This window comes from Mizuhopecten yessoensis, unplaced genomic scaffold (assembly GCF_002113885.1).
Source record: "Mizuhopecten yessoensis strain PY_sf001 unplaced genomic scaffold, ASM211388v2 scaffold3229, whole genome shotgun sequence".
NCBI classification, from domain to species: Eukaryota; Metazoa; Mollusca; class Bivalvia; order Pectinida; family Pectinidae; genus Mizuhopecten; species Mizuhopecten yessoensis.
The window spans coordinates 1,942,087-1,956,778 of record NW_018404940.1 but is presented as its reverse complement, the minus strand read 5'-3'; the positions used below and the strand labels follow the sequence as shown (position 1 = coordinate 1,956,778).

Genomic DNA, 14,692 nt, shown 5'->3' with positions numbered 1-14,692 from the left:
TTTCGAAAACGTCTGTTTCCTTTGTCTCGCAAAGAGTCAAACGGCCGGTATCTCGACTCTAAACCGCTGGAAACCACAGGATTTTCAGCGGTTTAGTGGCTGATATAGAAAGTAACCAAAGGAAGCCGTACTGTATTATCCAAAAGACTTGTTTCAAGGACAGATATCAAAACTGCTTTTGAAAAGGACTTAAATGTGATAATCGTTGATTGGTGCAAAATAATCATTACGCTTTCTACCTTAAAAGTAGTGAAATATTGCCGAATCTCATACGGATATCACCTTTGAATAAAACAAAACATATGCGATAAAGAAAGAAACGTGCATCACCGTAATATTTAGGGATACATGAACTAATAGATAAACATGTTATGGTACTGGATTATTAAACTGTAGACTACCATCGCCGTTGTATCTGTCCAAACAGTTATGCAAACCCGGTTGTCTACATGCCATAAATGAATCTGTCGAGTATTCTGCCCAACCAGTTCTTTTCCCCGTTGCCATCCAATGTTCCGAGTGTGCATACACTCGGAAACCGTATCTGTTCCGAACGTACAAACCTGGATTCCTCGGAGTGTTGACCCAATCACCGTTCAGTAGTACTTTTGTAGGAGTGTCTCCATTTTTCAGTAATGATTTTGAATCCATATCATGTTGTCCGTACAATTCAACGTGCCAGTGCTTGCTGGAAATGACTATTTTACCACCAGTTGCAACACCGTCTTCTGTCCATTTGGGTTTCTCTGCAATATTCAAAATGTACCCTTTCATTTTAAATAGACCTGTTAAAAATGTCAATGCTGAAAAATTCGAGGAAAGAAAAGTAATATCAGCGTCGCGTTCCCATGGCAATATCTTATCAAGTTTAACTGCTCCTAAGAGCGTGCCTTCCTGTAGTTCACAGAGTGCACCAACCTTGCGACAGGACTCCATGATGAATTTAACCAAACTTGCAAGCTCCTCCAAGCAACAAGGTGAAACGGAAAATCCTTTCCAAAATAAACATTTATAATCAATTGGACAATCGATATTTATTTCCTGTCCCATCGATAAAATAATTCGCCGCATGTTCCATTTTCTGCCGAACATTTTCCAGTCGTCTTTATGAAGGTTGGTTAATTGTTTGGCCACATAAAACATGGTGTCAGGGCAGACAAAAGAAGTAGCATGATGTTCATGTTGAAGTCTCAGAAAGAAATCCTCCATGAACCCAGATGCAATGATGTGTTCATCGAACCGCACATTCTTGAAAAGTTCAGTCTGGATGAGAAATGGGCCTTCTATAAAATCACACTGGATGCACTCGTGTAAAGACATTGTGTAGCCGTCTTGTAGCACGAGGGTATAATTCTGGTACACCATTTGATGACATCCCTTTCTCCAATAGCCATTTTCGTCTCGGGTGGCGCCACCTACCACAGATGCGTTTAAGCCTTCTATTTCTCTGACCATTCTTTCTATGTGCGAGTCACGATCCAGTCTCAACAAGTCACGTGCAATGAGCGTATACTTTGTACTGACCAATGAGGCAAACTTGTTCAGCATTGCTCCAGGAGAAACTTCGTGGCCGAAACATACAATGTTGATATTCCCAAGCTGCTTGAAGTCCGATGGTTTTTTAGAGGAAGCTATAGCAACTATTACAGATACATTTCTGTTGTGTACTTGAATAGATCTTACTAACTTATCCACGGAGAGTGGGGTGTGATGTGATTCCTGACATATTATGATGATGCTGACCAAATCTTCCACAGGAACTCGGTTTTTACAATTCTCAAATGCAAACCCCGTGTGGAAGAAAGGGTATCCGAATGAGGTTCCGTGGTATACTTCGGGACAAGTACTGTTCGATTTCCTATTTCTTGATGGAACGTCTATATGGAACTCCTTTAAAACATTTTTGAATAGATCTAGTGCTTTAAGCATTGCCCCTTTGGCCTTACTTGAACGAATGTGCATGTTAGCTTCCAGCAGTGACTGTGCAGAAAGCTGTAACAACTTCCTAATGCGCATTTTCCGTGTTGCGATGACGCTCTCATCCTTAAGTGTACCCCTAGGGTTTGGATACTTGGTTTGTTGATCTGATGTTACTGTGTATTTGTAATCGTTCCTTCTGCTTTCGATATCGATCAGTTTATAAAGGATGATGATCACTAAAGCACACCCTATAATAAGTCGTAGCACGCCCCATCGTATATGAATCCGCTTCATACTATGATGTACACAATTCACCTGTAAAAGAAAATACTTATTTTTTTTAAAAAGAAAAGCATTTTTTTTTTTTAATACTTACAAGTCTAATGGCCTGAGTGCATAAGGGAATTAGGAAACATGCAAAGCCCTTAAAGTCCCCTCATGATTTTTAGAGACGGAAATTTGACAAAATAAGTCATCATGGCTATAACCTAAGATAGAAGCAATTTTACCGTTCAATGGTGACTGTTTTATTTCATTAGAAGCGAATTTTCTCTTACATATATCTAGATTAACATTTGATATGCATCATCACAGATGTCGAAAGGTAGTTGAATAAAACATAACCCATTGGAATTTCAATGATATTAACATGCATGTGACTAGAACACGTCTGACCTGATTTATGAACAGTGGTATATTGTGGCATAGACATTATTAGACATTCTATGTGCTAGCCTGCTATATGGTATATATAATATATGTACTCAGTCATTAAGAAAGTAAGCAAAATATAAATTATTATGAAAACCCTATTAATTTCTTGATATCCTTGATAAAGCTTTCCATAGTTTATTGCCTGTTTGATAAAACATATAACATCAGATACACATGTGTATATAACTTAATATGAATAATTACAATCGATCAAGGATATGAAACGATGACATACCTGGTCAAGGTTCAATAAATATACCCTGGATCCTGTTCCGGGAGTCGACGTCATCAACATGTGATGAGAAATACTGCGTGAGGCTGAGATGGCAAAGACGTGATAAGTTTAAAAATAGAAAACTTACCTTAACTATCAGAACCGGTACCACGACAAGATACCAGGTCCATAACAATATAATTAATGATGTACAGCAGCACCAAATCCCATGTTCATCTGACTGGTTGTGACATCATTTATGCAAATGTATTCTTCTCATCTACATGAACGTTCATAGAAAACTTAATTAGATATGCATATTTCTTATTTGTTATGCCTAAGGGTATATGAGACAGAGTTGTAAATAGCTTAATAGGGTAAACTTCACGTGAATTTCACACAAAAATTCACAAATTTTAAGTTTGATTTTTTATTCAACAGAAAGTGTCATTGTTGAATTGAGTTTTTGAGGGGGACGAATTCGAGGTCCAGGTCATGGATACTCGGATTTCGATTTTGATAATATAAAAATCATATATAAATTTCTTCTTAAGCTGACTAATCTTTACACAACTTTAACCAGAATCCAGTTATTATGACCTTGTCAGCTTTTTTTAGCACATTAAAAATTTACGGAATATAAGTAAATTTGTGTATATTATCTAAAGTTTATCATTTTGAATACAAACTCTGGCTTATTTTGATATTTGTTTTAAAACTTTCTTATAAATAAATACATGTAGATTCAATTTTTACGTTGACTCATTAAGGTGCTGATTCCTATAACAACTTTGTCCGGATATCAATCTGATAACAGCTGTGATATCCTCAGCATTATTAACTTAATAAACCGAATAGTTCCATGACATTTTTTTTTATATCTAACAAGAATTACATGGGTTTTTTTGTTCTAGATTGCCATCTTATAATTAATTTTATATATCAGCCTCTGGTTATAACTAATATCGTGTATAGCACAGATACACAAAAACAAGTTTGTGCTGGTTTTATACAGTCAGCAAACTAGAGGACATTTATGAATAGTAAAACAAATAAGTTGTAATCTTATAAAATCGTCTAGTATCTATAACGATACTCTGAATCATCTTGAGAATACTTGATATCCATCCAGAAAAAGTCTGAGATTTAGTATAGAAAGAACAACTTACAGTTTAAATACCGGACAGATTTTTTGTATCATAGTTTTACTATTTACACAAAGTGCCCATCAGCCGTGTCGAAACGTTCAAGGTATGACCAACCGGTGTTGAAACATTGAAATACGTTTGGTGCGCACATTGTTTGTGTATAAAGTTACTCCGACACATACTGAAGATAAGTTTATTTATTACCTGGAAAGAGTAAATTTTAGTGCCACTGATATTGATGTCAATTAAAGTATAAACTGTTTACTGGAAGTATTAAGCTCAGATGAAGTACTTCAGCCCTTGACACATGCATTTTCCATAAATCCGCGATTGCTTTTATAAGTAACATATGTATTTAGGTCTATTTTATCACAGAATCAGCTGTGTGCGCCATGTCATTATCATAGCTGTCTGGGTCAATGTCTAATACCGCTGAAAGAGGAATGGCATCGATAGTTTTTTTGAAATGCAGAGATAGAAAACGAAAGGCAAATGTTTTGAACATACTAAACCTATATCTAATAAGCAAGATATTACTGATTTCACTTTCCTTTTGACGTGGGTTCGATCAGTGTCTTGTGTATAGCAGCGATATCGTAGATGGCCAAAAACCTCGTAACTTTTCCAATCCAGCTGTTTTAGCAGACTCCTGATTCCACAAACTCGTTCTCCTTGGTGCCCGGAAGGCTTGTGAGGCTGCCGAATAGGAAAGGTGCTATCTTGTGCATTTCTACATCACTGAAGAATATCTCGCCATGATGTACACCATAACTAGAACCTCGAGATCACAGGGGTGACATTAAATGACATAAAGAACAACGGAGAACATTCCTTTATTTTTCTTATGTAAATGTGCATCATAAGTTCAGTCTAAACTCATGGTATTGTATAACCTCCCAATGTTGATAGTATCGCCAGATATTTAAACTTTTTTACAGTCTAAATCTTCGTTGACAATGTCATAAATAAAACATTGCGGTGTTGATGATATGTGGTCCGTTAAACTTATAAACAAGAACTGGCATGTTCTTTACACATAGACATATTGATCTGGTTCCATCTGTACATGTCTCGGTTAAAAATGTCAATGGACGATGCTTTAGCAACTGACTGGTCAGTTGCACCATTTTGGGAATCGCCTGCATATGTAGCCGTACTTGAAGGCGTGAATCGTGGGTTGAAAGCGTTGGAGAGAACAGAGACGTGTATACTACAATGGCTTTATATGACTGGAGAGAAGGAGCCTTTTGCCTGCTACTGAATCGATCAGTTATTCTTTCCCTGCTTCAAGGCTTTCCATCTTGCTCGCAAGTGATGTGTGTAAGGCCTATAACATTCATTTGAGATGGGGGATTCTAAACTGCGCTACAGTCTCTAAGAATGACCTGACAATGGTGGCAGACATCTTAGCTAAAAGTCTGGTGCATGTCGTAGGTTATGTCTTAACATGTCGTCGCTATGATGTCAAGGTGCATGTTCGCCTGAAGATAAAGACTGGTAGTAACGTTTAGATATTGAGTTGATTGGATTTCGTCGAGCTTGGAAGCTTCCAAATTGCTGCCGATATTCGGTTGCTGGGGCGACGGACCTGCATACTTCTTATCATCCAATCCTGCGTTCATAGCGTTTCTTGTCTACCTGCAGGATGGGTTGGTCTTCAATATGTTCAACCCCTCATCCCTAACCCACCCTTGATAGATCAACAAATACGAACCATGTGATGTGTGTTTCCTTGAAGATCGTTAGGACATGCACACGAAGCTTAGGCTACTAGCACGTTTTGGAAACTTGATTTATCTCCCTTGGATCAACCATTCATCAGCTTATCAGAGTAATTTTTTGCATAATCAATTTTACCTTAATCTTCAATGTTAAAGCTTGGGTGTGATTTGGAAGCAATACAGATGGAAAAGTCTGAAAACAATACCACATTTTAACGAGTGTTTTGCTAAAAAAAAGATCAAGTCCAGAACAAATCCTTTTAATGCTTTCTTACAAGCTTCAATGGCCTTGTCATCCGAAATGCTTGTAAATCTATCATGATTTTCTTTTTATCTTTTGATGTCATTTTGAATAACAGAAAATGTATAATGTTTTAAATCTTTTTTAAACCATTGAAGTTAAGTGATTCAGAATTTGCCTTCATTTAATCATTAAACCAATTCATCTTGATACAACAGAATTCAGGCCTCAAAATCATAAAATAAGCTTTGACTTGCAAATTCAAATTTCAAATGTTTAACAGATTAATGTTTCTCTTTGAATTCAGTAAGACGTTGTGAAATGATACACATTAACAGTTTTTAAGAATAAAACTGTTTCTGGATATGAAATATGCATAGAACACTGAGAAACTAGTTCACTAAGAAAATCGGACTTGTGAAGTTATGTCTAGATTTATGTATGATCTTTGGCCATGTTAACTTAATCATCTATGAAAAATAAGAACAAACACAGCGGTTTCTAGTTCACACACCTTTTTAATGATCTTCCCTTGGAAGTTTTTCATAATGTGTATATATTTATAATATTACTGATGTCAGGCCCATGTCTGTAATGTATTTGTAACATGGACTCCTAAACTACATGTCCCATGACTGTTATACAGGGTCATGTGACTTTACACAAATCACATGACTTAAACAGGTCACATGACCTTCGAAACACCGACAAAAAAATTGTGTGGTATGATTAATTTTCCTTTGGAAAAGTTGTAGGGTGGGTGGAATGCATTTGTACCTGTACAATCTGTCGACTCTGTAAATAATGTAACATACTCAAACAGTTTCTGGAGTGACAAGATACTTAAATAGTGCTTATTATACTCAGAATTAATTATTATATTAGTTCTTATAACAAATGTCTGCACTAATGCTAATCAAAGACTTTGTAATGAATGAAAATCATGAATTTGTGAAAAAAATAAAATTTACATATTTTTGACTTTAAAAAAACTGTTTCTGACCAAAAGCTGATATTCAGTTTCTCCATTTTGAAAAAGACCTTTCATTCAGGTGATGTAGAATGATTTCATTACCGGAAGTATGAACAAATTTGGGTTATTTCATTTTGTAGAATGGATACACATAAAATGCATTTTGTCAACAATACCTTTAAATCTGAATTAGTATCTTTAGTAAAATGTTAACATTAGCAATTTAATGATAATTTCCACTGATAACAAATCTTAAAATATAACAGTTATATTACTAAAACAATTCAACAATGGAAAAAAAATGAAAACTTTTCAGATCAGATAGATTCTCATGAAAATTTACCGAAACAATTTGATGAGAGCAGATAAAATTTGTAAAACTTTAAAAATTACATGCAGCCCACATTTCCATGCATACAAAATATGAGTGACACATTATGGTGCATTTCTAACAAGCAATCATTTACAAGAAGAAAATTTAGCTCGAATTGGAGAATCTAGAATGACATGAATTACCTTCTTGTAAGACAACAGTTCCCCCCTATTTTTTTTCAAAATACAATTTTTTATGTCATCTATCCCCATTGAACAAAATGTACTAATCCAATATGCATGAACAAGCCAGTCCATTTTAGAAATACAGGGTAGAAGTTATACCACCCTTATTATTTTGGCAGTAGTTAGATCCTCACAAAGTAGTGAAGGACCTGCGGTAGCAGACAGGAGAAGACACACAACTATGTATAATTATGTTTATTACAGTTTTTCAGATATTAAACATAACATACAATGCAGCTTACATATTTCTCTTTCAAGATTGGGGCATTCCAACCCTGACCTCAACTCAAATATACAACTTAATTAAATTAAACACTTTGTCTCCTCAACAAGACATATAAAATATAATCTGTTTTTAATATGAATGGGAAATAATACACACATTGCATGAATGCAAATAAATTATCACGATATAAAATAAGACATTTAAAACCTTACTATGGATAAACTAAAATGGAAACTTTTATGACTTTTGCACCGTTTTATACATATTAGCGTTTTACACAAAAGACAATTTGGGAAAAAGAAATTGTACAACTGGGAAACAAAGTTATCTCCCTTAGCCCACAAACCTATGAAGGTATGATTTTTTTTCTGTACATCTTTTCACATTTTTCCTCTCTGGAATATTTTTTTTTCAAAAGGATTCCTGATCTTATATACACATTTTCACACATAAGATTGTTCTTCTTTGTACATCTAACGTAGGGGGTTTCATTTACACAAATCTGAAAACAAAATAAACAATAATAGCAAAGGATTTCAGGCATTTCCAGCCTGTGCAACAACTCAAAATTAATACTTCAACAGGTAAACGTAATAAAAAGCGTTGAGACATTGTTAAAAATTGAAACAGCATTGATGTATTTAGCAATATCTGTTAACAGAATCAATTCTGGCATGTTAAGAAAAGAACAAAATTTACATAAAATAAATAATGATAAGTTTATTTTTTTCCTTTTTTGTCAGTGTGAGATCCAATCTTCCATTTTGAATTCTTCTTTGTTTTAAATAACTTTAACTGTCAGAAAATCCTGTAGTTGCAAATGAAGCAAATAATGCAAAATGGCAATTAAAATAAAGATGATAATGTTGCAAATGTTCTCTAATGATTTACATATGTCTTTGTATTGCATATGGAAGATGAAATAAACATCGTAACATGTTGCCTAGGTTACAGAATAATTATATAACTTCCTGTCTGGGCCCGGATACATTCCTGTGATATAAATCAACTAGATAAAACATGGAATTTGTAAGCAATGAGGACTCACGAAAAAGTAAAATCCTTCTCCAATATTTTCCTCTCACACGCAACAATATCACTCTTGTACAATATCATTTCGGCAGCTCGATCTCAAACTCACCTCATGCTTACACAAATGTGTCGACAAGCACAATTCCATGAATTCGAAAAAAATATATATCTGAACACATTATTTATCACAATATCCTTCTGTTGACTCATGTGGCGTTCATCAGGGATGCATAATTGCTGACTCAGAATCGACTGTCAGGAATGCTCTAACACGAAACCTGACTCAAAGCCATTTGTCAGGGATGCGCCCACATAATGCCCGACTCAGTGTCGTTTGTCGGGGATGCTCCGGCGTAATGCCTGAATCTGTTCCTGTCCGAGTGTGATTTTGTCCTCCAGGTTCTGGTGCTCGACAGTGAGCGTCGATTTCATGTTTATGTAGTACTGATAATCTTCGAGTTCCTGGTCGCTGAGCGATTCCTGCAGTATTGCTAAGATCTGTGCACTCCGTTGGTCAATGTCCTGTTTCAGCTTCTGAGCCTCTTCATGCTGGTCCTTATAACGATCTCTCTTCTGCGTTGCTATGTCCTGTGATAAGAAAGCAAAATCTCGTTTTTTATTCTATATTATTCAATTCATAAAATGTTAAAGTGTAAACTAGTCTTTCCTCAAAATAAACTATTTGGATTAGTCATGTTCTCTGTATTTCAGTACAGTGTGCATTTAGCGATACTTTTTACCTGGGGTGCCTCTAGATTACCATTACCTTTATCAATTATTTTAGACCACATTTGAGGTCAATCACATTTCCCCCAATGCTGGAAGTGTAACCTGCATTAACCAGCAAACTGGGATTAAAAATGCTGTCAAACATTCATGACCTCGTAGCTGAACTGAGGGATCCTTGAATATAACATACTACTACATGTTCTACTAACAGATTCACTTGTGCCATAAAAATAACCATTTTGTACTGTCTAGATAATATTCTCACAAATTATCACCAGTCATTGTGCCCTGTTGTTTTACCGTACCTATCACCAGTCATTGTGCCTTGTTGTTTTAACCTACCTATCACCAGTCATTGTGCCTTGTTGTTTTAACCTACCTATCCCCAGTCATTGTGCCTTGTTGTTTTAACCTACCTATCCCCAGTCATTGTGCCTTGTTGTTTTAACCTACCTATCTCCAGTCATTGCGCCCTGTTGTTTTACCCTACCTTTTGATGGACGTCACAGGCTTCAGGAAGACCCTGCAGTGCATTTTCAGCGCGTGCAAGCAGACCGGAAACTTTGAGGAGGAGGCGAATGATGTGGTCCTTCTCTTTCAGGAACGTCTGGAACTTATCTTTTTCCATTGTGCCTTGTTGTTTTAACCTACCTATCACCAGTCATTGTGCCTTGTTGTTTTAACCTAGCTATCACCAGTCATTGCGCCCTGTTGTTTTACCCTGCCTATCACCAGTCATTGCGCCCTGTTGTTTTACACTACCTATCACCAGTCATTGCGCCCTGTTGTTTTAACCTACCTATCACCAGTCATTGCGCCCTGTTGTTTTTCCCTACCTATCACCAGTCATTGCGCCCTGTTTTTTTTCCCTACCTATCACCAGTCATTGCGCCCTGTTTTTTTTCCCTACCTATCACCAGTCATTGCGCCCTGTTTTTTTTCCCTACCTATCACCAGTCATTGCGCCCTGTTTTTTTTCCCTACCTATCACCAGTCATTGCGCCCTGTTGTTTTCCCCTACCTATCACCAGTCATTGCGCCCTGTTGTTTTCCCCTGCCTATCACCAGTCATTGCGCCCTGTTGTTTTACACTACCTATCACCAGTCATTGCGCCCTGTTGTTTTAACCTACCTATCACCAGTCATTGCGCCCTGTTGTTTTAACCTACCTATCACCAGTCATTGCGCCCTGTTGTTTTCCCCTGCCTATCACCAGTCATTGCGCCCTGTTGTTTTACCTTACCTGTCACCAGTCATTGCGCCCTGTTGTTTTACCCTAACTATCACCAGTCATTGCGCCCTGTTGTTTTACCCTGCCTATCACCAGTCATTGCGCCCTGTTGTTTTACACTACCTATCACCAGTCATTGCGCCCTGTTGTTTTAACCTACCTATCACCAGTCATTGCGCCCTGTTGTTTTACACTACCTATCACCAGTCATTGCGCCCTGTTGTTTTCCCCTGCCTATCACCAGTCATTGCGCCCTGTTGTTTTACCATACCTATCACCAGTCATTGCGCCCTGTTGTTTTTCCCTACCTATCACCAGTCATTGCGCCCTGTTTTTTTTCCCTACCTATCACCAGTCATTGCGCCCTGTTGTTTTTCCCTACCTATCACCAGTCATTGCGCCCTGTTGTTTTTCCCTACCTATCACCAGTCATTGCGCCCTGTTGTTTTAACCTACCTATCACCAGTCATTGCGCCCTGTTGTTTTACACTACCTATCACCAGTCATTGCGCCCTGTTGTTTTTCCCTACCTATCACCAGTCATTGCGCCCTGTTGTTTTACCCTACCTTTTGATGGACGTCACAGTCTTCAGGAAGACCCTGCAGTGCATTTTCAGCGCGTGCAAGCAGACCGGAAACTTTGAGGAGGAGGCGAATGATGTGGTCCTTCTCTTTCAGGAACGTCTGGAACTTATCTTTTTCCTTCTGGCTCTTACATTTCTGTTCTACTGTTTCTGACACCTATACAAAAAAAGATGTCAAAGTCAAAGAATTGGAACAAATACAACCAAAAAATGGAGAAAACATTAAACTTTGAGTATAACTTCCAAAAGTTTTCAAATGAACTGAGCATATATTATTCATCTATTGATCTGTCAAAGTGATAAAAGGAAGAACCAACCTTAATTAACTCATTCATCCCTGAAGACACATTTAAACTCTTTCAATTCAAATGTTGGAATAGTTCATTATGAAATATCAGGGGTAAATGAGTTAAAATTTCTAATAAAATAGCTTGATAATAGAGATCATCAAAGAACAAACTGTTTTGGTCTTCATAAATTTGCCCTTGATAAAAACACCAGAGATATAAACTTTCAATATAATTATGATTTAACTGAAATGATAAACCTTACCATTTTCCCCATAGTGTCGACTTCTTTGATTTCAATCTGTAAACCTGATTTTTCATCCTTCAGCTTATCCATTTTTTTCACTATACTTGACACCAACTCCTCCTGTAAAGATGTACCATTGGTTAAAGCTTAGTAGGCTAGTATACAGTGATCTACTAACTCTACTATTGGTTAAAGCTTAGTAGGCTAGTATACAGTTATCTACTAACTCTACCATTGGTTAAAGCTTAGTAGGCTAGTATACAGTTATCTACTAACTGTACCATTGGTTAAAGCTTAGTAGGCTAGTATACAGTTATCTACTAACTGTACCATTGGTTAAAGCTTAGTAGGCTAGTATACAGTTATCTACTAACTGTACCATTGGTTAAAGCTTAGTAGGCTAGTATACAGTTATCTACTAACTGTACCATTGGTTAAAGCTTAGTAGGCTAGTATACAGTTATCTACTAACTGTACCATTGGTTAAAGCTTAGTAGGCTAGTATACAGTTATCTACTAACTGTACCATTGGTTAAAGCTTAGTAGGCTAGTATACAGTTATCTACTAACTGTACCATTGGTTAAAGCTTAGTAGGCTAGTATACAGTTATCTACTAACTGTACCATTGGTTAAAGCTTAGTAGGCTAGTATACAGTTATCTACTAACTGTACCATTGGTTAAAGCTTAGTAGGCTAGTATACAGTTATCTACTAACTGTACCATTGGTTAAAGCTTAGTAGGCTAGTATACAGTTATCTACTAACTGTACCATTGGTTAAAGCTTAGTAGGCTAGTATACAGTTATCTACTAACTGTACCATTGGTTAAAGCTTAGTAGGCTAGTATACAGTTATCTACTAACTGTACCATTGGTTAAAGCTTAGTAGGCTAGTATACAGTTATCTACTAACTGTACCATTGGTTAAAGCTTAGTAGGCTAGTATACAGTTATCTACTAACTGTACCATTGGTTAAAGCTTAGTAGGCTAGTATACAGTTATCTACTAACTGTACCATTGGTTAAAGCTTAGTAGGCTAGTATACAGTTATCTACTAACTGTACCATTGGTTAAAGCTTAGTAGGCTAGTATACAGTTATCTACTAACTGTACCATTGGTTAAAGCTTAGTAGGCTAGTATACAGTTATCTACTAACTGTACCATTGGTTAAAGCTTAGTAGGCTAGTATACAGTTATCTACTAACTGTACCATTGGTTAAAGCTTAGTAGGCTAGTATACAGTTATCTACTAACTGTACCATTGGCTAAAGCTTAGTAGGCTCGTATACAGTTATTTACTAACTGTACCATTAGGCTAGTATACAGTTATCTACTAACTCTACAACATTTCAAAGCTGTGTTATATTCCATGAATCATAGTATGAATAAAAATTTGTATAGATATTAATTCTTTAACGTTTTATTTTTTTATGTTCATTACGCAAATTTTTCAAAATTCCAATTCAAAACCTTGTAGGAAAATAAATGGTACTAGCTGCTTTCACGTTTGCTTACTGATAACTACAAAGTAATTTCCGAAGGACAAGACATTCTGGTCTGTATTTGCAGTAAAATACCTTCCCTGAGGTACAGAAAAAAAGTTAATCTCGAAAATATTAAAAGGAAATTGACCAAACTGACCTTAGTTCTAATGAGGCTTTCTGGATCCACTATATCCTTCCTCATCTTCTTTCCGAGCTCTTCACAGTTACGGATGTCAATTTCTATCTGGGCCTTGGATGGGCACACCCAGTAGTTAGATGGGGGCGAGCCTTTATCCCTGCAGAAACAAAAGTTGTATAATTAGTTTATCCATTAAATATGTAAACTGTGAGAACCTACACACTATTAAATTTATAATCATTTGTGAGGGGCTGGCAGCCTCACTTTAACCATTAACTTAGCAAGTTAAGGTTGTATGCAACCTTACACAATATACCTGCTATATGTGTGAGTTATCTCCCATGAAAAAAATGTTAATTTTCTTTTTCTGATAAATCAAAATTACTTATGTCGTCAATGCATGTCATTTTGTGTACTTTTCATATGTGTCATCAATTCTTGTGAACTTTTCCAACATGTGTTATCATTACTTGTGTAACTTTTAAATGATGAATCAATTCATTAACCAAGACCATTAAAACATTAATGAAAGATATTTCAATGATTTCTCTGTGGGGAGCTCTTTTAAAAAAGGAGATTACATGTAACTGTAGGGTAAAAAGTGCTCTAAGACGATTCGATCATCACATCCTATATGTATAAGAACCTGGATTATCAGATATCCTATGTGTTAGGGATTTGATTTTAAGTAAGTGTGCACGTATAATATCCCATTAACCAGTCATTCAATCACATTAATCCTAAAAACTATACTTTTCAGTGATCTGTATACATGTACACCTAGTTAGCACTCAACATTATGATTTTACTGTTTGTCAAAGGGAGATAATTTTATAATTTTTTTTCAATATTTATGAAAATTCTGAAGTTCATATTTATAAAAGCCAATTAAAAGATAAACTAAATCGGTGATACTATCTGGTAATTAGAGAAAAAGCATCTTTAAACACTTTGCTGAGAACGTCTTTAAACATCCCACCTGCTAGCTTGCATTTCAATGATCCTAATTTAGTGATATGATGGACGGCTTAGTTCAAGGATGAAAATCACATACACAGAAAACCAATCAAATTTCATGTCACTTTCAAATGAATATCAATGAAATGGCACTATCCTTAGTTTCACAACAGACATGAACTGTTCTTAGTGATGCAGCTTCTGTTTTAAAATCCCAAGTACCCAGAGTTATGTTTGAATATCCACCATTGAATCTTCACAAACTCTCTAGCTCATTTTAATTTT

At 36.2% G+C, this 14,692-nt stretch overlaps 2 protein-coding genes across 5 annotated transcripts in view; both read right to left on the bottom strand.

Annotated features, from left to right (window-relative positions):
• Positions 1-698: 698 nt before the first annotated feature.
• LOC110447110 lies at positions 699-3,027 on the bottom strand. The gene is made up of 3 exons (XM_021492562.1): positions 2,870-3,027; positions 919-2,235; positions 699-746 (listed from the first exon to the last, which is right to left on the bottom strand). The coding sequence occupies exons 1-3, from the start codon at positions 2,927-2,929 to the stop codon at positions 699-701; spliced, it is 1,425 nt and encodes a 474-aa protein (XP_021348237.1). The 5' UTR covers positions 2,930-3,027.
• A 3,429-nt stretch (positions 3,028-6,456) lies between these two features.
• The window catches only part of LOC110447164, a 207,253-nt gene continuing 199,017 nt past the window's right edge, over positions 6,457-14,692 (bottom strand). For 3 of the 4 annotated variants that reach the window (XM_021492673.1, XM_021492675.1, XM_021492676.1), the window contains 4 exons: positions 13,469-13,607; positions 11,844-11,945; positions 11,275-11,448; positions 6,457-9,335 (listed from right to left, as the gene is read on the bottom strand). In XM_021492673.1, coding sequence (XP_021348348.1) covers positions 9,072-9,335; positions 11,275-11,448; positions 11,844-11,945; positions 13,469-13,607 — 679 coding nt within the window. In that variant the 3' untranslated portion in view covers positions 6,457-9,071. Of the gene's footprint in view, positions 9,336-9,966; positions 10,095-11,274; positions 11,449-11,843; positions 11,946-13,468; positions 13,608-14,692 lie in introns of all 4 variants that reach the window. The other variant, XM_021492674.1, reaches the window with a different exon arrangement.

What these genes read in the sequence shown, in the direction of transcription:
- LOC110447110 (XM_021492562.1), bottom strand. Translation starts at nt 2,929, where the DNA reads ATGTTGATGACGTCGACTCCCGGAACAGGATCCAGGGTATATTTATTG. An exon ending in ATTTATTGAACCTTGACCAG is followed by an intron (nt 2,236 to 2,869) that starts GTATGTCATCGT and finishes TTTCTTTTACAG; the next exon opens with GTGAATTGTGTACATCATAG. An exon ending in TCATGGAGTCCTGTCGCAAG is followed by an intron (nt 747 to 918) that starts GTTGGTGCACTC and finishes TGAATATTGCAG; the next exon opens with AGAAACCCAAATGGACAGAA.